The 24,809-nt window shown below is 57.2% G+C and overlaps 1 protein-coding gene across 7 annotated transcripts in view; it reads left to right on the forward strand.

The window, feature by feature from the left end:
* Positions 1–24,809, forward strand: part of GDPD5 (glycerophosphodiester phosphodiesterase domain containing 5) — an 82,733-nt gene that overhangs the window by 47,611 nt on the left and 10,313 nt on the right. For 5 of the 7 annotated variants that reach the window (XM_045555443.1, XM_045555448.1, XM_045555445.1 and 2 more), the window contains exons 4-9: positions 9,427–9,530; positions 12,874–12,967; positions 13,635–13,694; positions 20,461–20,559; positions 20,850–20,943; positions 21,333–21,478. In XM_045555443.1, the coding sequence (XP_045411399.1) occupies positions 9,427–9,530; positions 12,874–12,967; positions 13,635–13,694; positions 20,461–20,559; positions 20,850–20,943; positions 21,333–21,478 (597 nt within the window). Of the gene's footprint in view, positions 1–9,426; positions 9,531–12,873; positions 12,968–13,634; positions 13,695–20,460; positions 20,560–20,849; positions 20,944–21,332; positions 21,479–24,809 lie in introns of those variants that run through there. The other 2 variants (XM_045555447.1, XM_045555449.1) reach the window with 2 other exon arrangements.

Below are 24,809 nucleotides of genomic sequence, written 5' to 3' on the forward strand. Positions count from 1 at the left end.
GGGAGGCAGGACCCCAATGAGCTCACAGAGGAAGCAGGCATACGTGTGTGGATGGGCACATGCGGCGTTCCTGGCACTGCCTGCTGTGCCCGGCTGTGGTTGGCAGGAAGGGTACTGACTCAGCCAGTGGGACCTGCAGGACCACCTTGGAGCTGGGATTGGGCTCTGCCCCAAGAGGGAGGGGGAGGGGAGGTTCCCAACTGGCCCCCCACTTCCTGTCCTGTCAACCAGGTAGGTTTGTGTCAGGGATTTGGGGCTGGAAAGAATGGATCCCACTCAGGAATCAGGGCAGGCTTCATGGGTGAAGCAGCCTTTGAGATGGGCCCAGGGTGCGATTGGATTCGGTCAGGTGCAACTGGCATTCCTGGGCAAGGAGCCGCAGCCTGAACTCTACCCTGTTTCCCGGTGACAGAGGGTGACCTTGGGTGAGGCCCAGACCCTCCCCGGGCCTCAGCTTGCTTATGGGTTAAATGGAGGTTCAAATCTACGTCCCAAGGGTCCAGTTAGATAATGGATACGAATGTGCCTCCTGTCTTGTACCAGAAGAGACCATTGTTCCAACCTTGGGGAAAACGTGCTGCCCTACAAACTTTCAAAGTGGTGCCTTTCTCTTCTCTGGTGCTTTGAGGAAAAGGGCCCAGCAGGGGTGAGAGAAGAGCTTTATTTTTCCTGCTTCTAAAATGGGGATGATAATACCTCTTGCTGGGTTGCTATGAGGATAAGAAAAAAGGAGATGATATTATTACATCCACGAGAGAGGGGAGGGGCGGCAGAACCCCAGTCTGTTGCAGCCCAGGGAGATGAGGATTTATCACTGCAATAAAGCCACGCTGTCTCCTGCCTTCGGGAACCCCCACACCCCACCCGGCTCCTCACAGAGCAGCATTGAGGGCACCTGGCATGTCCACACCAGGCTCCGGGCGAGTGGCTAAGCTCTCAGGGCTGACGCTCTGTGAGCACCTTGCGCAGTAGGAAGCAAGAGTGGGGCATTGGCAGGGAAGGGGGCTGTGGCCACCCACCCTGTGACCTGGGCAGGGCTCTCTGGAGCTCCCGGGGGTGGTCCTTTGGAAGGGCCCTCGTCTTCCTGAGGGGCTTATGCAACCCGAGGGATGGGGAAGGAGACAGGGTGCTCCAGGCTGGGCCTGGTTGCGTCCTGCTGCCTAGTGAACCGCTCTGAGTGCACCCCAGCAGAAGCAAGGGCAGACAGAGGCCTAATTGCCCGGCTCTCTGCAGCCCAGAAAAATAAATCCAGCCTCTTAGGCTGTCAGGAGCAGGCTGGGAGTGGGGATTCTAATCCCTTTCCCTGCTTGGCCCTAATGCAGTATCTCTCAAACCTCCCAGGGCTGCCCCCTCCCCCAAATCTCCTGGGTCAGGGCCAGGGTGATCCTGCCAGAGCCCGCCCATCTCTCCCTCCTGGCTCCCCACGCCCATCCCAGCTGACATTTCCCCGGCTTTTCCCATACATCAGTCCTCCCATTTGGAACTTGGCAAAGGTGGAACAGCTGGGGTGCCCAAGATTTGGCCTGCAGGTGGCAGACTCAGGGGTAGGCACCCCTCAACCCCTCAATCCCTCCCTCCCAGTCTCTGCAGGACTGTGCTGTGCTGAGGGCACAGCTGGGCTCTGGGACCTCAAAGCAGAGCTGGGATCACAGGGGAGACACTGGGGGCAGGGCCGGCCAAGCAGGAAGCAGCCGTGCCAGGCAGAGCCAGCACGCGGGGAGGAAAGGGCAGCCTCAGGACAGACTGGAAAACCTGGAAATGCAGCCACACACGCCGGAGAGTTTACCGAGTGGTAAACGAATGTGGAAATTATTGCAAGTATCACACATGGTATAGGGACAGCTGAAGCATCCATTTGGTGAAAGTGAAATTAGATCCCTGCCTCTTAGCTCTCACCAAAATAAATTCCAGATGGATTAAAATGTATTTTTTTCTATTTTTAAACTTTTTTCCTATTTAGAAAGCACACATTTGTTGAGCAAATTCAAACAACTTGGAAAGATGCAAAGAAAAAGAAATTCTAGTCTTCCTGCGTTAGAGATAAGGCTTTCAACCCTCTCTCCACACACGTGACACACATGGAGCTGCAGATGGACGGTGGATTACAGAGTTAAATGTAAACGCCAGACCAAGAAACCACCAGTGTAAAACATGACTTAAATCTATAATCTGCACCCACTTTCTTCAACGCGATACCAAAGGCAAAAAGTATAAAGGAAAAGATTATATAAAAAATTCAAACTTTTATACAAAAAGCATGATAAAATTAAGTTAAATGATAAAATAAGGAAAACTATACACTTTGTTTGAGGGTTTCATATGAAGCTTTTTATAAGCCCGTAAGAAATGAAGCCAGTTCCCCAAAACAAAACCTGCCTTGCTCGGTGCTTTCCCATCCTCTACCCCCTCCCTCTGTCTGGATAGGGGCTCCCCACACTTGTTCCCTTGCCCCCACAAACCCTTTCCTCCCACTTTGCTGCAGGTGTCTCCTCTTCCAGGAAGCCCTCCAGGCCACCCCTCCTCCTGGCAGCAGTGAGGATCTGGGCTCCGAGCTCCCAGGCAGCCTGTGCTTGCCCCACTCCCCACACCCACTGCCAGGACTGGTGCCGCCTATCTGCTGCTCAGTCATGGCTCAGGGTGGCCTGAGATTTATCTCCGAGTATCCAAGGCCCAGCAGAAGGGCAAAGCGCATGTGTGCAGAATGACTGGAAGAGAGTGGTGGCCAGGATGTGCAAGAGAGACACTGGGCTTTAGTTTGGGAAGTGGTGTGAGATGGGCATCTAATTGTTTTTTTCACCGAATGGATGTCCGCTGTCCAGATGTCCCAACACCATCAATGGAGAGATCTACATTATCTCTGCCCTAGTTTACTAACGTCCCAATCCTGCGTCCATGTTTCTAGGCCATTCTCCTTACCTGGATTTCACTCTCTCCATTTCTTAATTGGACCTTTAGGAGATGAGTCGAGATGATCTCTGCAATCTTGTCTAACTCTGAAATTCCCAGGTCCTTGCCCTGGCACTGCCTGTGACTCGAAGTGTGACCTTGGGCAAGGCCCTGCCCCTCTGGGCCCGGTCAGACAAGGATAATTGCACATCTTGCCCCTTGTTGCTTAGAGACAATTGGGGATGCTGGAGGCACCCAGACCTGTGAACTGTGGCTCCACCATTCTGGTTGCCCTTGTGACCTTGGGCAAGACACTTCCACTCTGAGCCTGGGTTTCCTGACCGTACCACCTCCCTTACAGAGCTGTGGGGAGGAAGGGATGAAGCAGGTGAGGGGCTCTTACCATACCTCCCCCCAGCACCGTGATGAGCTCACACAGGGCCCGTTCTCTGCAGCCAGCAACACAGCCTGTGAGTGGGATTGGGCAGCTGCCGCGCCAGGGTCTTCTTCCTCCAGCAGTGCCGGCTCCTGGGGCCGCAGCCTGCAGAGCCAGGCCTGACCTCTGCGTCTAGCTGACCATGCACCCACCCTGGGTTGGGGGGCAGGTGATCAGGCCGGCTGTCCTCAGCAGCTGGGGAAACGTGGGGTAGAGCAGGGGGAGGGGAAAGGCTTGATCACTGTCTTCACGTAATTAAAGGGCTGTCAGACTCGAAATGATAATTACAGGAAGGATCATGGATTTTGTGACTTAGAGCTTACATCTGTAATCGTGCTGGGGCCTGGCAGCCCTCCTGTGAGGTGGTGGTGATGTCATCTCTGTGAACAGAGGAGGAAGCTGAGGTTGGAGGGCCTAAGCGACTGGCCCGTGGCCACGCAGCCAGTGGGGAGGAGGGCAGGGATTAAAATCCAGCTCTTCATTATATTCCCCCCTCCCTGATCATATGACCCCAATATTTCTTCTGCTTTGGTTGGACGTGCTCTGTGTGGTATCAGAGCCAGGTGCAGGGAGCAGAGGAGGAGGCCGATTTCATTCCACCTCCGGGAGGGGCAGAGAGAAGGGCCTAACCAGACACCCTGCACGTGAGGTCTCAGAGGTCAGTGCACCGTGCGAACACTGCTGTCCCCATTTTATAGAGCCGGAAGCTGGGCTCAGAGAAGATAAATGTCTTCCCCAGGGTTACCCAGGAGTGGCCAGTCTGGGATTCAAACCGAGTATTGCTAGACGCCCCCAAGCCAGCCTCCCTGTTGGGCTACTGGTCTTGAAGAAGGGACTTTGGGTCCAGAGGAGGACCGCGCAGCGCCTGGAGGGAGCAGGCCTGGAGCCACCAGAGCAGAGCAGGGTGAGCTTCTGTCCTGGAGGCTGCAGGTCTCTGCCCTGGCGTCACAGGCAGGGGACCAGGAGTTGACAAGACAGCTCTGGCTCTGAGCGCTCTGTGAGCTGAGTCTGTGATGTTGCCGGGATGGGGCTGGCAGTGCCTGCTCCACTGTCTGGACTGCAGAGTTCAGACCCCAGGTTGTGTCTGGGGACCCAGGGGAGGTGCTCCGTGCCCTGTGGGGCCCCTGTAGTGGGAGGGGCAGCTGTGTTTATCCCGGCCTAAGGCTACAGTGTGGGGCGGCCAGGGGCCTGTGGCCAGTGGCAAAAGGCAGCAGCAGGGCCATCCCCCCCCAGCATCTGTACCCACATTTCCCATGTCAGGCTTGGCTCTGCGGCTGCAGCCGTGCGCTATGGCCGTGTGAGCCCCCACAGCTCCCAGCTCTGTCTGCACACTCTTCTCTAAGTGCAGAGGGCTCTGGGCTGGGAGGGACAGGACAGGACAGAGCGGGTGAGGAGATGTGACCATTAGCAGGAGGGAGTGAAGAGGAATGGCCTTTGGGGACACTGGCCCACCTTGTCCAGATCACAATGGAGGGGCTCATCTTCCTGGAGGGTTCAGGCAAGGATGGGGAGGAGACAAGGCAGGGCTTGCGAGGCCAGATGCCCACGGCCTCCGGGATTCTCCAGCCCAGCTGCCAACCTCAGCCTCCCTCCCCTGGGAGTGGGAATGGAGCTTTCTATCCATCCATGGCTAGGGCCACCTGCTGCCCGAGCTGTCCCCCTCCTATCTGGTCCCTGCCTGCTGCACCCTGGGCCAGCTCAGGGATTGCCCATAGGAGACGGCTGTGCCCTCAGCCCCAGCCTGGCTCAGCCTTTGTCCTGCTCCCTGAGAAGTCTGGGGCTTGAACGGTAGCACCATCCACTGGTGGCCCTGAAGCATCCCTGCGTCACCCTGTCTCACATGCATAATTTAACTGAGGGCCAGGTTGGTGGGCGCCAAGAGTCTGTGCAGGATGGTCGGAGAAGGGAGGTCTTTGGGGGCTGGGGGGATGGAAAGGCTTCCTGAAGGAGCAAGGGGTCTGCCCTGGGGGTGGACCCCAGAGAGAGGGAAGAGAGGAATCCAAGCTGGGCCTGGAATTGCTGTATGGGGTCCCAGAGGACAAGGGTGGGTTTGAGGGGGCCTGCAGAGGACTGCCCTTTGTCGGGACACTGGTCCAAATCCTGTCCCCACTCCCTCCCTACTTGGTGACCTCTCTGACTCACCACTCACCCGTGTTGAGCCTTTGTGCAAATCCCCAAAAGGCACCGCTTTCCCAGGACACCTGGCCACCATGTGTTAGAAAATTGTCATAATAAATGCGCGCATTTATGGCAACCATGACGTGAGTGGCACTTCTTGGTGTGGCGCAGTGCACTGCTCACCCAGCCGGATGTGGTGGGACAGGGATAAATATCCCTAAATAAACAATCTCCGCAGGGTGCAGACTGTGAGAGAGGAGGGAGGGCCCTCTCCGCGGGCGGCGGGCGGTGATCACAGAGCCCGTCTCCCCAGAGCAGGGCCAGATTAGCTCGTGAGCGGACGGCGTGCGCAGGCCTTTCTCTGCCCTAACGAGCCCTGACAGGGCCCATTAGTGCCGTTCGGAGCCTCTTCATCAGCGGAGCCCAGCGGCTCCACAGGCCACTTCCCCACCTCCCCTTCCCTCCCCTCCCTCCAGCCCCTGCCAGTTGTTGTTTCCTCTGATTGTTCTTAGAGTGACCCCGCTGCTCCCTTTCCCTGCAGGTGGGGCCTCTCCCGCCCTGTACAGGCTCCCTGTGGCTTCTAACTCTCAATACCTCAATCCCAGTCCTCCACCCCAGCTCACACCCCAGTTCTGATATGGGGTTCCTAGTTCCTTGTTGCTTAGGCCCTGCCCCCATCCCTGCCATGCCTGGGTGTCTCACCCACCTGCCGGTTCTCATCTTGTCACCCTGGGTGTTCCCTAGGGGTGGGGGTGCAGCCCCCCGTTTCTGCCCTGTCCCGCCCTACTGTGAGGATCCGGCCAGGTGAGAACAATGGCTCTTGGTGCACCTACCAGCCCCCACGCTGCTGTCGGCCCTGCCTAGACCTGTGGTCTCCCTGGCCACCTGTCAGTGCTGGGTCCCGCATCACACCTTGCCGCAGGATGGCTTCCTGCTGCTTGCCTGGGACGGGACCCATCCTAGGCGGAGGCTCAGCCCTCACCCGGCCCCTCTCAGCACCTGTCTTCTGGCCAGAGGCACAGAGGCCTTGCCCCTGCTGAGACAGAGGGGTCTCTGCGGACAGACGGCCCCCCAGCACTGCCGGCTCAGGGTCATAGCAGACTGAGCGCTCCTCTGTGGGGAGGGGGTGTTAAGCCCCCGGTGAAATCTCTCCTGGGTGGGAGCACTCATGCCAGGGTAGGAGAAAGGGTGTTTCTTTGCCAACCATTTCATGATCAAATCTCTCTTAAGTTCCTATGCCACCTGGAAGGTGACAACCACCCAGATTTCAAGGCACTTATGTGTAGCAGAGGTGGCCAACTTGTACAGAGACAGTTCTGGAACTGCGGGGTCTGTGCCCTGACTGAGATGGGCTCTAGGGTTCCGGGAGCCCTGAGGAGACGGGGGGCGGGAGGGAGCTCAGGGGGGATAGTCTGGGAGGAGGAGGGGTGTCCCTGGTGGGCCAGAGAAAGGGTGCTGTCTAGATGGGGACGTGGCTGCGGAAGGCATGGGGCCTGTTGGGGGAGCTATGGGCAATCTTGTGCATGGCACACAGTGCACATGTGGGGCTGTGGGCACACAGGCTTGCCTGGGCCAGGCAGGAGCTCGGGCCAGTGGGACTGTCCAGCTGGGGCATGACGTGACCAGAGCGGGGTCAGTCTGGGGGACATGGCACGCCCTTTAGGAGAGCCAAATGTCTGAGCGGGCCTGGGACTCGCCAGCTGCACTCTGTAGGAAAGGGGGCCATTGTGAGCAGACGAGAATTTGAGGAGGCAAGAGGGATTCTTAGAAGGACCACACCTGGGGTGCTGGGCCAGCCAGGGTCAGGGTGTGGGGAGAAGGTACCAGCTCAGACGTGGCAGTGTGGCCCAGCTCCATGGCCTGGTGGCAGGAAGCAGGACTGAGCTGCCACCCTTCTCTGTTCCCCCAGACAGTCCTGGTCATTCTCTGGCTGGTGGCTCCTGGGTTCACTCGCTCAGGAGGGCACATGGCCTGCCTGCCCCTAGCCAAGGTTTCTCCGTTCCTGAGCCAGACTGGGCTTTGCTGGGCCTGGACCGGGGGCTCGTGCCATGCTGGGTCCAAGTGGGGCAGACAGAATGCGAAGCCATCCCCTCAGCCCTGAACCTGCTGGAAAGACTGTGTTTCAGGGTGTCATTGCCTCTGCGTCTCTGTTTACGTACAAAGTAGGGCCAAGCAAGACAGCCTGGCTCTGCACGTGATAATGAGTGGTGGCAGCTGCTCACCCAAGCACAAGTCACCAAACTTGAGTGACCCAGGGCAGGAGGGTCACCCAAGCACAAGCCCTTCAGCCTAGGGCTATGCATGGAGTGGGGGCCCAGTGGGTCCCAAGCCACAGAGTCTCGGGGTGTGGAGGCCTTCCCTGCATGCTGGAAGGAGAGAGTGCTCACAGATGCACCCAGAGAGCAGCGACCGCTCGCCAGGCATCGTTCTGAGCACCTGACTCGTAGTATCTCATCTAACTCTCAGCAACCCCATGGCATAAGCACTGTGAATGTCCTCGTTTCACAGAGGAGGAAACTCAGCCACAGAGGTTGAGCAGCTTATCCAAGGCTATGCAGCTTGTAGGTGGTGGCAGGGAGTTGAAGTTCCCAGGCAGTCGGACCCCAGACACTGTGTATAACCCTCCACTGTGGTGTCTCTGGGCGGCGCGGGGCGGAGGTATCCTGGGCAGTGGGAGAACTTTCCCTGCGCCCCTCACGCACACCTGCCTGCAGTCATAACTACTGATGGCGTGGAGATGAGCTCAGTCCCTGTCCTTGCAGAACCCACAGTATCTAGGGGACACAGTGAGTGGGTCACAGAGCACAGAGTACTAAAGGCACAGGGACACTGATGCTCTGAGAGCACAGAGGGTGCAAGGGTGGCAGGGCAGAGTCCAAGAGGGCTTCACAGAGGAGGTGACATTCCAGCTGACTTGAAAGGTGAATGAGAATGTTGGGGGAGCCAGTGGGACAGTGGCCCTTCCAGGTTGAGGGAACCGGTTGGGGGGTGAAGTTGGGGAGGGCAGGGGCCACGCCCAGAAGGGCCTCGCATGCAGAGGGGTTGGTTAGAGCCATAGCTCTGGGCCGGCTGTCGGGGCTGGGGCCACAGGGAGCTCAGGAGTGAGGGTGCCTCCACTCCCAGCCCTGGAGGGAGGGTGTCTGGTTCGCTTCCCACACGACCTCCCCTCAAGGGCCACTTGTTCTGATGATCTCAGCACTTTCCCAGGTTGCAGGATATTCCAGGCTTTTGTGCTTCCAAGATAAGGGGACAGATGAAAGCAGGGACAAACCAGAGGGCCCAGGCGGAAGTGCCTGGAGATCTCCGAGCTGGCCCTTCAGGAAGCAGCAGCAGTGGGGTGGCGTCCCCCCACAGCCCACCCCCACCCGGCTGCAGACAGAGGGGGAACCCGGCCTCACCCCGAAGGGCTGGCGCCCAGTGGAGGCGGCAGACACTGCACTTCAAGTCCAGAGACCGGGCGCCAATCCTAATCCTCTGCTAACTTGCAGTGCAACTTGGGCAAGTTGCTTGGCCTCTCTGGGCCTCAGTGTCTATCAGCAGTGTGAGACAGAGGTGGAGGAGAAGCAGACCTGCTTCGTAGGCATGTGTGAGGGTGGAATGAGTAGGGACGGGACTTCACAGTCTGCAGGTCACTGTGCCAGCACGGAAGCTTTGGGGCAGACTTGGCTTCTGGGGGCCTTTGCCAGAATGGGAGACCAGCACACACCGGAAAGGCCGCGGCAACGAGAGCACAGCTCTGGGGTGGACCCCTGGCCTGCTCCAGGCTGCCCCCTGTTTTGAGACTTGGGGCTCTGTGAGGTTGGACAGGTCACTTCCCCTCTCTGAGCCTCAGTTTCTCCCAGTGCACAGAGGGCAGTCATTCCTGCGTGGCAGGTTTGGCTACCAAGATGGGGGGGGACATTCCAGTGGGAGGCAGCCTGAGGGCTGGCCGCTGGCCCCTTGCCCCGCGTGACCCGCGTGACCCGCTCCCTGCCGTGCTCTTGCAGTGGGAGCGCCTCTGGTTCCTGCTCCTCACCTTCACCTTCGGCCTCACACTCACCTGGCTCTACTTCTGGTGGGAAGTCCACAATGACTACGACGAATTCAACTGGTGAGTGGAGTCGGGTGGGGCAGGCAGGGAGGAGGGGGCCTGGGTCCCGGGTATCCAGTGGCTGGGACCTGGGGGCTGGGGTTGAGCCCCTCTCCCAGGTTGGCTCTCCAAGCCCTGCCACTGCTCTCTGTGTGGCCTTGGGCAAGGCCTACCCGCTGTGAGCCTCCGTCCTGCCCACCTCCAGGGCTTTGGAGGTGAGGCTGGTGTGAGACTGTGGGTGGGAAATGAGGGTGGGGGGGGTGGTTGGGGGATCACAGGCGGGCAAGAAAGATGGAGAGAAAAAGAGAGATCCATGCCTTGAGGGGAGTCCTGCTGGGGACATATGGAAGGCTTCCTGGAGAAGAGGCATGGAAACCAGGCCTTGAAGGATGGCTGGGATTGGGACCTGGGAACTGCAGCTGCTGGGCTCCTTGGAGACCCGCTGGTGTTAGCATAGGTGATTCAGGCTGCTCCTGAAGAGGCGGAGGGGCCTGAAACGCAAAGGCTTAGCAGGAGCTGAAGCCCACTGGGGAGATGCAGGATCCTCCTTCCTGGTGCCACTAACATGGAAAATAGGAACCTACACCTGGGGCAGGGCTCAGCCTGGGGCTGGGGCCTCTGGTCACCCACTTTGTAAAAAAGAAATCCAAGGCCCAGAGAGACCGAGGCCTCAGTAGAGGAGGTAGCCCCAGGCCCTGGGCAGGGCTGGCAGATGCTGTGGTTCTGGGATGGCTCAGGGTCATTTGTGGGCACCTCAGGTCCCAAGACAGGGCTGCCTGAGGCAGGTACCTGGGTACAGGAGGGGCACCTGTCTGCCTTTTTTTAACCAGTGGAAGGCCACGGGAAGAGGGGATGTCCCAGGGTTCCACCGGTAGGTGTGGAAACTGAGGCCCGAGGTCATACAGCCGGTGGGGACAGAGCTGGGGCGTGGGAGTCACCCTCCTCATGCCCCATCCAGCGCCGCTCCTTCCTTTTCATCACAAATTCAGGTCGGCGTGACCGTGCACAAGTCTTTGCTGCTCTCCGAGCCTCTTTCTTCTTCTGTGAAATGGGTAACTCTGACCTCATCACGCCTTTCCGAGGATGAAATGAGACGATAGATGCGGGAGGGCTCAGAGCTGCACCTGAACGCCAGGGCGGCTTCCCGGGAGACCGGCTCTCCAGCTGGAAGGTGCCCGTGGTGTCAGAATCAGGGATTTCTAGAACTCTGGGCTGCTGATGGGGTCTGGTTCCAGGATTCTGTGATGATCCTAAGACTCCATTCATGCAGCCGGGTGTCCACGCTCCTCTGCGCGGCACCAGGCTGTGCCTCCGTTACTAGCAAGCACAATAAAGGACGTGCTGCCCTGCCCTGCCCTGCCCTGTCCCTCCCCACACCCCTGCCCTACAGCAGTCCAGCAAGATGAGCCAGAGCTCCAGCCGAGTCTCCGAGGTGGCCTCTGGCCTTTATTAAATGCCATAAATCAATTATTCATTTTCACAGTTGTCCAAAGCATGGGCTACATTCCCTGCTGTCCCTCGACTACAGACCCTGGACAGTTCTGCTGCCTGGAAGATCATTGGGTCCACTCCCATCATGTACATATGCGGAAACTGGGCCAGGGAGGGACAGGATACATCCATGGCCACACTACCTGTTAGTGCCAGAAATGTGTACTGAGGCCAGTCTGAGGAGACAAAGGATCGGAGAGGTTAGGTAGCCTTTCCAAAGTCACACAGCAAGATACAGACAGATGTGGGCTGGGGACGCGAGCCTGCTGACTGTGTCGTGACCATTGAGTTATCCACTCTGCCTGGAGAGCGAGCGCCCTATTACTGGAGACTCGAGCAGAGGATGGGTGACTATCTTGTTGGGGAGGCTGAAGAGAAGGCCTGCCTGGGACTCGGGGATCAACTTGTCACCTCAGATTCTTAGAGTTGGTACTGGGGTTCAGGAGCCCCTGGCCCAGCCCCGTCGGTCTCGAGAGTCCCTGGGGGTGGTTCACACAGTAAGAAACTGGGAGCCAGAGCCAGGGCCGGCCCAGGACGAGGACAGGCAGGGAGGGCCGGTTGGGCTCTTGCTGTCCAGGAGGGCTCCCTGCCAAAAGGGCTCACACTTGAGAGACAAATGGAACCAGAACATCGTCCAGGAATAGCTACTGGGAGCAAGTCCTGCCCCCCTTTAGGACTCAGTTTCTCAACTGTGCAGTGAGCTGAGTACACTCAGTGACCTTCCAGGCAGCACATTTTCCCCTGGGCTCTGAGGGGAGGGCAGATGTCCGGGGGGTCCTCCTGGTGTCCCCTCCCAGGCCTCTGCCAAGGCCCCTTGCCAAGATGGAGCAGGCTGAAGCTGACTTGGATTCTCCAATGACCTTGAGAAGCTACTGCCTCCTCCGAGCCTCAGTTTCCCCAGTTGTACAAGGAGGATATGAGTGGTTCAATATTTCTGGAGAGCAACTAGGCAGTATCCATCAGGAGCCTTAAAAAGTTCATTCCCTTTGATCCTATAATTCTATTTGTAAGAATCTACCCTAAGGAAATAATTAGAAATACAGAAAGAAATGTACAACATTTTCATTTTTGTGTTAACTTATAATAGCGAACAGTTGGAAACTCTTGAGTGCCATTAGTAGGCAGTTGGCTCCATGTGAATTCCATGGAAGACCATGTGGCTGTTTAAAAATCACATTTCTGCGGGATCTTACTGGCATGAGTACCAGTGCTGGTGACAGCGAGTTCACTGAGTGCCTGCCACGTGCCTTGCCTCACCTCCCCTTCACGAGGCCTATGAAAGGCACCGTCTTCTTATCCCCATCCTACAGGGGAGCAAACTGAGGCTCAGAGAAGTCAGGCATTACATTTGATCGAGTCTCAGACCCCCTGTTTTCACATTATAATGTTGAAATGGAGATGACAGTCACAGTCGATGGCATCTCAGAATCAGTGAAGCCTGTCACCTCCCCAAGTTCCTACGAGCCAGTGAGAGGCAGAGCGGGATTTGAACCCGGCGTGTGTGCCTGCTGCAGAGCCCACGCTCTGACCTCTGTGCTGTAGCAGTGGGGCCCGGCTTTGCGGTTTATACCAATATACAGTCATGAGGGGAAACCCGCAGGAAGACAATTCAGCACAACCTTGGTAATGGTTTCTTCTGGGCAGCAGAATTATGGGGAATTGTTTTCTTCTTTACGTTTCTCGGTCCCTTGGTGTCTGCCATAAGCAGGTACGTTGGAGCATCAGGAAATGCTGCGTCGTTCCTGGGGGGGCAGGGCCTGGTGGCTGAGCCCAGCCTGTGGTCCCCCAGCTGCATGAGAGCTGAGACCATCCTGGTTCCGGGGCAGGGAGTGGCCCGGGGAGGTCTGACCCCTGCCCCTCCTCTTCCTGGCAGGTACCTCTACAACCGCATGGGCTACTGGAGCGACTGGCCCGTGCCCATCCTCGTGACCACGGCTGCCGCCTTCACATACATCGCGGGCCTCCTGGTACGCGGGGCTGCCTTGGAGGGCAGGTGACCTGCTCCCAGGGGAAGGGAGACTTGGCCTGTGCCTGCCTCATGGAGGAGCCCACCCTGGTCTAAAGGGGGAGGCTGGCTTTGCCTGGGGCCTCTGGGGCGGCTGTACCTCTGAGCCAGGGTCCCCCAAGGTGGGAGGTCATCTGGCTTTTGCCAGTCTCCCCGGCTGCCCCTGCCTGGAAGGTTTTCCTCAACCCAGTGCGGGCCATCGCGGCTATCAGGGCCCACTGCGGACTTCCTCCTCCAGGAACCTCGGCTCTAGGTTCCTGCTCCCTGAGACTCGGGGGATCCCCAGGCTGGCCTGGGAGCTCCTTGGGGGTCAAGTCCATTTCAGAATCCCGGGGCCTGGAACTCCCAGAATATTTGGTGAATCAAGTTGGATCCAAGTGCAGCAGGACCCAGTGATCTCTTAAGAGGGAAATCCAGAGCAGGAGGCGCCTAGAGCGCTGGAATAGTCGGGGAGGAGGCCAGGCTTGGGCTGCGCAGGCTGGGCCAGTCCCACTGCCTGTAAGAAGGGTTTGCTGACTCCGCTCTGGGTCAGGCCCGGAGCAGCAGTGGGGAGCAGGGTGTCTGGGGAGTGGATGAAGCCTTCTGCTCACATCTGGGGCCTTACTGTCGCCCTGTGGGCTCCTCCCCAGGTCCTGGCACTATGTCACATTGCCGTGGGACAGCAGATGAACTTGCACTGGCTGCACAAGGTAAGGGCTGCCTCCGCTGGGGCTGGGAGAGGAGAGGGGAGGCTGCGGCCGCAGAGGAAGAGCCCAACGCCTCACACCTCCCTTGCACCGTGGTTATAATTGTTCTCATAGCTAATGCTGATCGCTCGCTCTGTGCCAAGCACTGTTCTGGCAAGCTGGCCTGTACTAACTCATGTAATCCTCACAGCAGCCCTATTGTCCCATTTTGTAGTTGGTAAAACTGAGGTACAAAGAGGTTACGTAACTTGCCCAACGTTTCCCGGTTTATAAGTGGAAGATCCAGGGTCCCAGCCCTACAGCCACGCGATTCCCCAGCAGATTCATGGCTCCCGTTTTAGCCCCGACCCTCTGGCTGGCCCTCCCTTGGGTCTCACCTTCCTCCTCCTTCTTCAGTGAGCTCTTGTGAAAACCCTGATCCGGCAATGACATTCCCACCTTAAAGCCTTTCCACTCCTGCTGCTCCCAGGATGACCCAAACTCCCCCACTCGGCATGATCTGGCCCCTGCCGACATCTCCCAGCCCCTGCAAGGGACGGTCACCCTCAGCTTCTGCGTGTGAGGCATCTCAGGCCCTCCCAGTGTGTCTGCCTCTTCTCTGCCTTTAGCCCTTTGCTCTTGCCCTCTCTTCCTCTCTCTTTTGGACGCCGTCCTCGGTAACCCCCTGCATACACAGGCTTCTCTCTTGGGGCTCCCCTAGTCCCTGCAGCCGCCTCTGCCACCTGTCTGAGCATCTGTGTTGTCAATTTCCATCTGGCTCTCTGACCATGACCCACCGTCTAAGTGTTCCTTGCGGGCCAGAGTTGGCCTTGCCCGTCTCCCCGTGCCCAGTGCCCACTCAGGGCTGGGCCCAAAGCAGGAGGCCCACACCTTCCGGAGCCAGTCTCTGACTCACGTGTTGGATGTATGTTTCTGCGGCCTGCTCCTCTCGAGGCCCCGCCGGGCGCAGAGGTGGGACGAAGCTGACCCAGGCAGAGGCCCCTCCCCCCAGGAGCACCTGGGCCACGGGGAGAGGGCTGGGTCATCTCTTTTCCCAGAGCCTGGCTCAGAATGGACATGTCATTTAGGAAGGGGTAGAAATGTCCAGAGACAACCCATGAGATGGGTCTAGAGTGACTCTGAGTGCCAGGGCTCACTTCCAACTAGAAGGGGGACATGGAACGGGAAGAGGAAGAGGGACAAATGTGCTTGGGTTGGGCTGTATGGGGTGGGAGGTGGCTGTGAGCATCCGGGGGGCATCCGAAGTCAGTCTGGAGCTCAGGAGTCAGCCCCTGGTGACTGAAGTCTTGAAGGGGTGAAGAGCAGCAAGCAGCTTTTGTCCCCTCCCTCCTTCCTCCTGCTTGTCACTCTACCCTGAGGTCTTGCCTGGCTTCCGAAGTCCCCTCTGTGAGGCACTTTCTTCTCCTGGCTGCAAAGCTGGCACTTGAAAGAAGTGCACCAGCGGGACCCCGGGTGGGGCTAGCACACACTGTGCTCACCTCCTGGGGCCATCCCTAGCTCTCCGCAGGTCAGGTCACACCTGCTTGATCCTGGTAGAGAGGCCTGTAGATCCACGGAGCCAGCCAGAGGTGGCAGATCAATGCAGGGAGTCATACCCCAGCGTCCGTGCCTGTGCCGCTCCCAGGGCGCCAGTCCTGCCTTCCTCTCCCCTCTGCCCCCTCCCGAGAGGTCTCAACCAGAGCAAGATCCTTCCAGGCAGCGCTGAGCCAGGGCTGGAGCCGCCCGTGCCAGGAGGCAGGGAGTTCCCTGGAGCTCAAAGTATTCCAGCAGGGACTGGAAGTCTATTCTGTTTCCAAAATTCTGTCATTTGAATCTAAGACTCTAAGGAATCCTTCTTTTTTTGTTTGTTTTGTTTTAATTAATTTTTGGCCATGCAACACATTGATGTGGTTCAAAATTTAAAAGGCACAATGACACAATGAAAGTCTCCCTACTATCTTTCTAGAGATATTTGAAGCACACACAAATATACATATGCATTTCTTTTTCCGTTTTCTTTAAACACAAATAGTCGCCTACTACACCCTCTGTTCTGCTCCTTAACAAAACTCTCCGAGCTCCGTCTCCCCCAGCACATCGAGAGCTTCCCGGCTGGCGTCCCTCACTCTCCTGCTCCTGGTCTGGATGCTCCCTGATGCCATCGCTGTCTAGCCAGTCCCCTGTTCCTGGGCCCAGTTGACATCCCAGGTACTTTCAGTCCTTTGCCAGGACAGCATAGCAGTGACCTGGAAGAGGAATTTCTGGGTAAAGAGTGCATACTTTTATCTTCTTGATCTTGCCAAATGGCCTCCTTGTTTGGTTAGCACCTATAGACACACCCTTGCCCGTAAAGCATCAGCTGATTTCTTGACTTTTGCCAATCTGAGGGGTGAAAAATTGTACCTTACTATAGTTTGAATTTGCATTTCCCTGATGGCAAGTTAGATTTGGCATTTTTCATGTTTGACTTATTTGCATTTTCCTTTTTATAAAGTGTCCTTTATATCTTTTGCCCTTTTTGTCATGGGATTGGCTTTTTGCTCATTCATTTGCGGGAGGTCTTTATAGAGGTGGGTAATTAGCCCTTTGGCTGATAAACAACACATGGTTCTTCCTAGTTTGTCATTCACCTTTTGACTTTGCTCTTTGTATTTTTACATAGGAATTTTTTTTTTAATTCTTAAGTATTGGAATCTATTATCTCTTTTTATGGCTCCTGGGTTTTGTGTCAGACTTAGAAAGGTTTTTCCCACTCCAAGATTATGAAAACGTTCTCTGTGGTATTACTTGGTAATTAATTGCCTGTTTCTACTACTTTTAACATTTAATTTTTTTATCTTCTTGTTATTTTGGGGCCTAGTGTGATCTTGCTGTGTTCTTTGTAGATGGCTTCCTAATGTCCCCAAACCTCTCTACTGAGTGATCCATCCTTTCTTCTCTAATTTGAGATGCCGGTTTTATCATACTGAATTTTCTTTATGTATTTGGCTCTATTTCTGAACTTTTTACTTAATTTTATTTATCTCTCTGGCCTTATGCCAGTATCATATTGCTGGCAAGACTGCAGTTTTATAGCATGTTTTAGTCATGAACTCTATTTTGAGAGTCTCTCGTTCCCCTGCATCCTGGGAGGGGGATAGAGGTGCTCAGGACTGGGTGGGAGGGGCCGCTTGCGGCAGGCTGGGTCCTGTGGGTGGATGGGGTACTCATGTGGGGCCTTCCTCCTCCGCCCCAATCCACCCAAAGCTCCTGCTTCCCAGAAACCCCTCCCAGCTGAGCCTGCAGGAGAAGCCCAGGTGCCCAGGAGGTGAGGGGGAAGGTTGAAGGGTCCTTGAGGGATTCACAGTAAGTGGGAGGCCCTTTCCCTGAGGCGTCCCCCTTTCCTGCCCCACCCACTACCCAGAATCAGCTCAGCTGCCTCTGGGAGGCGCTTTGGTCACAGCTCCCACCTACCCAGGGTGTCCCCCTGAGCACACTGCGCTGCTCCCGTGTCCTCGCCTCAGTCCCCTGCCACAGTGGCAGCAGCCCCTAGCCTGCACAGAGGAGGGGGCTGGCAGTGACCCATCCTGAGCCCCAGAGAGGAGCCCTGGGTACCACACGGCCACACAGCAAATACCTGGCTGAGCTTAGGCTGGTGTTTCTGCCCCCAGCCCCGGTCCCAGCAGCCTCCACCGGCCATCCTGCCGTGTCCACTTCGACTCACCTGGTGAATTCAGGCTTTTCTCCAAACACTGGCCCCGGCTCCACAGTTCTTCCTGGTGTCCAGCCAGTGTCCCTCCAGCTGCATCTTAAGGAAGGCACATTCATGGAGCACCTCCTGTGTGCAAGGACTGTGTTCATCACAGTGACAATAACCGTTGTTCATTGGGCGCTGACTACACGTGTCAGGCACTTTCCATGGGGAGTTTCATTTACTCCTCACAATAATCCTGTTCATTTGGTACCATGCCCACTTTTTAAAATGACACCACTAAGATTTTGTAAGCACGTCCTTTGGTGCCAGCCATTGTCCTAAGCACTTCACCCGCATTTCCTCATTTATCCTCCCCAAACCCCTTCCAGGTAGGCTCTCACTGTCCCCATTTCACAGCTCTGGACAGATCCCTGGAGAGCACAGCCTCCCCATTAGGCAGCAGAGCCAGGATGTGACCAAGGAGTGTGACTCAAGTGTGGAACGTAGCACTCAGAGGTCAGGCACCTCCAAGAGGCCAACTGCCGCACCTCTGAAAGCTGGGTTCCAGCTCCTCTCCAGTCCTCGCACCCGGGCACGACTCCTCAAATGAACGAAAGTGGCTACTGTTCCCCATCCCTTCCTCTGCTGTCACAAACCACCAACCCACCGGGACAGGAAGCCCACGGCCACTTTCCCAGAGGACAGTAGTCTGTCTCTGGGCTTGTAGGGTAGGCTTCTGTGCCTCAGGGAACGGGCCTCCCACTTACCGTAAAGCCCTCCTCTAACTCCCAGCCACAGTTAAGGAATGGCAGTTGCATTGCTGGGAGTCGGTGCTGTTACTGTGGCTTAAGGCCGCAACGTAATCCCACGGACATGGACCATATGGTAATGCTACCGAGCGCATAGTTACCACCCCCGGCAACTGTAAGACTAGAGACAATAACACTTTTAATTGTATTAGGATTATGGGGAACCGGCTTTATTGCAAGTTCTTTCCACTAGCAGTTAAGTGCTGTAATGAGATGCTCTCACAAACAGCCCTGCAGAGACGCCGCTGTGTCCAGGTCCTCCTCCCACCACCCTGAGGGGGCAGCAGGGAGGCGGCCTGGGTACTGAGGGAGGGGTTCTCGGGGGTTGTCAGGAACTCCCTGAGCCCCCCAGAGGCTCCTTAGCCTCCCTGATAGCAGTGTGACGTCCGAGACAGCGCCCAGCCTCTGAGACAGGCAGAAGGGATTGTCTCTGGATCTGCCCCTTCAAAGCCACGTGGCCAAGCAGGCCCTTCTGCTCTCTGAGCCCGTGTCCCTGCACGTGGAATGAGGATGTAACAGCCCAGCTGGGACGTTGGCAGAATAAACCGGCCCAGCCCATCCCCAAGCCAGCCTGCCGGAGCCCCGAACGGCCCTCACCTATCTTAGCCTTATCACTGTTTCTCAGGGAACATTCGTTTCCAGGCTGATGGGCTGGCATGACAAGCCTCCAGAGGAAACCGTAATCCCAGGCAAGAATTAATCTCCCCTGCCCGGCAAAGAGAGTGAAGAAGGATGGGCCACTGCCTGCCCTCACTGTCTAGAACCTCCACTTAGTCCTTGTTCAGTCGTCAGAGGGTCTCACAGCGCTGCCCCGTCTGGGGAAGACGTTGCAGGGGAGCCAGAGGGGTGAGGACCCTGCGGTGGAGAGAACTTGGGGAGGGTGGCCGGGCAGTGTCGTGGGAAGATGGGCCTTCAGGAGGGAGGTAGGGGACGAATGTAGAGAAGTCCGAGGGACAGTGTGTGGTGGCCTTGACTGGCCGGCAGAGTGGGGCCTGCAGGAGGCCTGGGAGGACAGGTGTGGCCTGGGCCTCAGGGAGGCAGCCCTGCTGGTGTGGGCAGGGGGGTGGGTAGAGCAAGGTCCAGGGCTCAAGGTGGGGGCTGAGGAGCCAGAAACCTTAGCTAAGTTTCACTTAGTTTGAGGGATGCAGATCTCATCTGTCCCCAGAGATCTCTGTCTCTTGAAGGTACCGCCTAGGCCTCCAGCAGAGCTGCACCCCGTTCTTTCTGCAGGAGCCGCTAGAGGGCAGCCCCCTCCCCACACACGGGAAGCCAGGTGCATGGGGCTGTGGCCCGGGGCGAGGCTCGGAGACAGGGCGGGCAGGGCAGAGCTCTGCCTCTGCTGGCTCCTGTCTGAAGGGCCACTGTGAGCCCAGCCCAGTGTGTGAGGCGGGGCCCACGTCAGGCTCCTGCAGGGGACCCAGCTCCTCAGCCCCCTGCCCCTGTGGCCAGGCAAGTCGGTCTCCTCGTCTGTCAGGCCCAAATCGCCAGGAGGCTGTGGGGCCTTGGAGGTGACCTACCGGGGGAGGCCCCCACCTGCGGGGTGTCTTCCCTCCTCCTGTCACTGAAAACTCAGTACTTGCCCACGAGGCTGAATCAGAAGAACAAGGACAAGTGATTTGGGGAAGAGGAAAGAGAAGTTTTATTACTTTGCTGGCAAAGGAGAAAAGGTGGGAGAACTTCCCATCTCAAAATCCAAATTTCCTGGACATACAAATCAAGCAATTACAGTCGATGATTCTGATCATCCCATCTGCCCTGAAGATAATCTCGTGACCTCCCTTTACCAGGACGGGCTGGGCCGTCTCCTGTTGCACAAATAAACAAAAGACCCTGCCCCTCCCAACCAAGGGCCTGAGGCAGGGGTGCGGCTTTAGTTCTCAAACGGAGTGGAGGATGTTTTAAAGAGACTGAAAAATATTTTTGCCATTTTTTCCAGGCTATTCCCACTGTTACATATTCCCCACTGTCAATATTCACCTTCCATGTCTGTGGGAGGAGGGTGACTTCCCTGTTACACCTATAGCCCCTCCTTCTCTCCATCCTCTCCCCCGTTTCTCCGTCTTCCTCCTCCATGGGTCTGCCGGCCTCCTCCTGCCTCAGTCTGTCCCTGCCATCTCGTCTGCCTGTCCCTGGCTTCCTTTCAGCCCATGACTGTCTCTTTCCTTCCCCGCCCTGCACTGCTGGGTCCGCCTCTCTTACTCCCCGCATCCCTCCCGTGTCTGTCTCTGTCTCCCCTCTGTCCTCTCAGACGCACTGGGGACCCTCACACCTGCTCTGACGCTCTGTCTGGTGACTCTTGCCCTTCCAGATAGGGCTGGTGGTCATCCTGGCCTCCACGGTGGTGGCCATGTCGGCGGTGGCCCAGCTGTGGGAGGACGAGTGGGAGGTGCTGCTGATCTCCCTGCAGGTAAGGGGGGGGTGCTGCTCCCCCGGGACCCTTGCAACAAGGTGGCACCTCTTTATCACTCCCCTTTCTCCAGACCAAGGCCCAGAGAGGGGCAGGGAGGGCCCAGGGTCACATCGCAGGCCAGAGGCAGGGAGGATGCCGCAAGCCTGGGTCCTGAGACTCCCAGCGTCCTCAGTGGGCCAGTGGAGACAGGGTTGGCTGCCCTGTAGGTAGAGGTAGGCCACCAGGACGCTGGTGACCAGAGGGTCTGGACACAGCTGGGAGTCACCAGTCCCTCTTCCCACACACAGGGCACAGCACCGTTCCTGCACGTGGGGGCCCTGGCCGCGGTCACTGTGCTCTCCTGGATCGTGGCAGGACAGTTCGCCCGCGCAGAGCGGTCCTGTGAGTATGAACTGCCCCTCCCAACCCCCACAACCCGGCTCCTGCTGCCCTCACCTGCACTTTACCTGGGTGACCTGGGGATGTGGTGGCCCTCACTCAGCCAAGGGGATTCTGGCTCAGGGGCCCACGGATTCCACAGAGGGGTGCAGCCTCAGTCGGCCTTGCACCGCGTTCCTCCTCCACGTCTGTGTGTGTGCGCACGTGTGCATGTGAGTTAGAGGGGGGCTCACCTTCCCAGCAAGAACGAGGGCTGCTCCTCTGAGCGCCTGGGTCCTGACAGGGGGGGCAGCGGGCTCCAGCACCCGCCTGCAGCCTGCCCAGGGCCTGTGGCTGGGCCTAGCAGGAGGGGAGCGGCTCACCAGGCGGCGCTCACGGCCCTGTGTCTGCAGCCTCCCAGGTGACCATTCTCTGTACCTTCTTCGCCGTGGTGTTTGCCCTCTACCTGGTCCCTCTCACCATCTCCTCTCCCTGCATCATGGAGAAAAAGGACCTAGGCCCCAAGCCTGCCCTCATTGGCCACCGCGGGGCCCCCATGGTGAGTGCCACCTGCAGGTCCTAGCAGACGGTGGGGCGTGGGGTGCAGCTGCCCTTCTAGGGGAACATCTTGTTGGGAAATGGATACAATGTGTATAATATAATAATAGCAACTGTTTTTAGCTCCTTTGTGGGAGGTATATGGGAAGGATTGGTGAAGAGGCTGGAGAGCCCGGGTGGGACCAAGTCCTGAACAGTCCCGAAGGCACCTTGCTAGGAAGATGGAACAAGTGTCCTGAGCGCCCTGCAGAGATGCGGGAGGGTTTCAGGCCTGGGGTAGACCTGGCTGTGGGTTAGGAAGGCCCAGGAGAGAGATGCTGGGTGTGGGGCCCGGGGCTGTGACCAGGCAGCAGAAGAACCTGCCAGGCTGTGGGGGCAGGACAGCGGGCTACGTGCAGAGCCCATGGCTTGAAGTGAAGACAATTGAGCAGGATTGCGTTGGAGCGGGAGGAAGGAGTTGAAGTCGGCACCCTGTTCTGCCGAGGTGCCCTGTGACCCTGCAGGAGAGTTTCGGTTGAGAGGGCAGGCTCCAGGGCCGTGCTGCCTGGGCTGGAACCTGCCTCAGCCCCGCATCAGCTGTGGGAGCCCAGCCAGTTCCCATCTCTGCCTGGTTTCCTTATCTCGTACCATGGGAGTAGCAAGAGTGCCCGCCACAGGGTTGTGAGAAGCAGATTTGGCACGTGTGAAGTGCCCAGATACGCACCCAGCACACAGAAAGTAAGAGTTAGACATTATCGTGGCCTTGGGCCGGACCCCCCTCTGGACCAGGGTCTCCTCACCCACCAAAGCCCTGACCCTGTGCTTCTCAACAGAGCCAGTACCACCTGTGGCCCCCAGGGGATGTTCGGGGACCTCCTGTGGGCTTGGTCTCTGCTGGGAGTTCCATTGTGTCACCGGATTTCAGGGGGTAAAGGGGACCTCACCAAATTACTGGTATAAAAGGACGTGTCAAATCTGACACTGCCGTGAATCCTCCTCCACTGTGCGTGGCAGGTGTTACTTTCTAGAGAAGACCCCGGCCCCTGAGTGGACCCTGGTGCCTCCTGCCAAAGCCCAGGCTGGCCCCAGCCCCAGCCCCTCCCAGAGGCAGCCAGCTGGGATCTGGATTTGGGGTCCAGTTTGCCACATGCCTGTGTGTCTCAGGGTTCATGACGCCCATGCCACTGGCTGTTGCGAGGTTGAGTTGGAAGCATTAGAGAAGCACGGCCTTGCCAGGCGGGGGCCCAGGCTCGGTTGCGGGAGGGTGGGCTCTCTTCTCAGGGGTCGAGATTTAGCTCCTCTTCTCTCTGTGACTCAGAGGCCAGCGGACAAAAGCAGTGTGCCGATGCAGGAGGGGGAGGAGGGGGAAGAGTGAGGCGGTCCCAGGGAGGACGATTTTCTTTAACAGAAAAATGTCAAACATGCACAGAAGTGCAAAGAACAGTATACTGACTCATAATGAAGAGCAGCACGATGAGCCCAGTCCCACCTTCGACGTTTACCAGCATTGTGCCAGTCTTGCTGCATCTGTCCCCTCCTTGCTTTTTCTGCTGTAGTAAAGCAAGTCCTAGGCACCATGTCATCTTACCCACGTGTCCCTCAGGGCACATCGCTAACACATAAGGACTTTTTAAAAAATATAATCACAGGGCTGTTATTATGCCCAACCTAATTAACGATAATTCCTTAATATTATGTCAAATCCATGTTCCATTTTCATTTGTTGTCTCAAAAATATCTTTGTATAGTTCAGTTGTTAAAAATCAATGTTCAAGTGAGGTCCACAGAGTGCATCCAGTTACATGTCTCCTGAGTACCTTGTAGTCCCCAACACTCCCCTCCCTGTGCTTCCTTGTTTACTTGTTAAAGAAACTGAGTCATTTGTCCTGTAGAATTTTTCACATTGTGTATCTGGCTGATCTCATCCTGGTGGCACTTTTTGAGGTGCTGGCAAGGGCCTCCCCTGTGCGTCCCTGTGATGATACATGTGTCACATATGTCCACGTGGGTCCTCAGATGAGTACCTGTCAGGGGCGCTTCTGACTCCGTGTCCACATGTCTGTGTGTGGCAAGCGCACATCCCTGTCTCAGAGACTGTGTGTGCCCTGGATGTTTCGTTCCTGTTCAGGCATGCCGTGTGTGTGTGTGTGTGTGTGTGTGTGTGTGTGTGTGTGTGTGTGTGTGTGTTAATACTTGGTTAGACTACCTGCAAAGCTGGGACTCTCAGCACAGTGTCCTGCCCATCTAAGTAACAGCCACCAGCCCCCACACACCCACTCCCGACAACACTCCCCACCTGGACTTGCCTGCTGCGGGTGGGCGCTCTGCCATGGGGACTGAGAATTCACGCATGCTTCTGGGGCCTTCCTGGAGCCCTGAGTCTGGCCAAGGAGGACCAGGTTTCCATGCCTCTTTCTCCAAGAGGCCAGCGCCTAACCCAGGGAGATCTTAACTGTGGATAAAACCTTCCAGGCAAGACTTTCCCCCTCCCCAGGGGCATTCACAGCCTCTCCTAAGCTTCTGCCTTCTGCAGCCCCGGCCCACGTGGGAGGGAGCACTGGCACCTCTTGCGTGGTCACTGGCGGGAGGCCTGGCCACAGGACATTTGGAGGAGGGATGGGTGGGAGTGCACGCCCCTCTGTCCATGCCTCTGTGGTCCTCCTCCTCTGGGGGCCTCACACAGCCCACTGGACTGGGACAGGTAGCACGTCACCCAGGGCTGCTGTGTGCCAGGGAAAGGGGAAGAAGGGAGTTCATTACAGAGACCCTACTGTGCGCCAGGCTCCGGGCTAGGGTGTCTGACATCTGTCATCTCACCTGTAAGGGTGATAACATCAGCCCATTTTATAGCTAAAGAAACTGAGGTCCCAGGTCGCTGGCTGGGAAGTGAAATTGCTCCTTCTCAGGCAGCTCCAAAGCCCTTGTCATTCCCTGGCTGCTTCTCAGAAAAGGGGAGTGTGTCGCAGTTAGAAAACACCATGGCCAGAGGGGGAGAAGGTGGGAATGAGCGTGTCCCGGGGTCGGGAGATGAGGTCAGCCGGGGAATCCTTCCCACCCCATCTCTTCCTTGACAGGGGTCCTCCCTCCCTCCCTCTATCCTCCACCCACACGGGCCTGGTCTTAGCCCAATCCTTGGTTTGGTGCTGACCCCCAGTGGCCACAAAGGGTAGGACAGGGTCCTCAGACCACATGGAGCCCCAACGCTCCCAACCGTTAAGGACCCCCAGAGAACAGTGCGTACACACCCCTCAAGGGGCGGATGGGGAAACAAGGTGCACAGGAGGAAGAAATACACCTACAGTCACATGCTGCATAATGGCAGTCACAGCTGGAACCAGGATCGCCTGATTTGT

This window comes from Lemur catta, chromosome 7, assembly GCF_020740605.2.
Source record: "Lemur catta isolate mLemCat1 chromosome 7, mLemCat1.pri, whole genome shotgun sequence".
In the NCBI taxonomy this organism is placed as follows: domain Eukaryota; kingdom Metazoa; phylum Chordata; class Mammalia; order Primates; family Lemuridae; genus Lemur; species Lemur catta.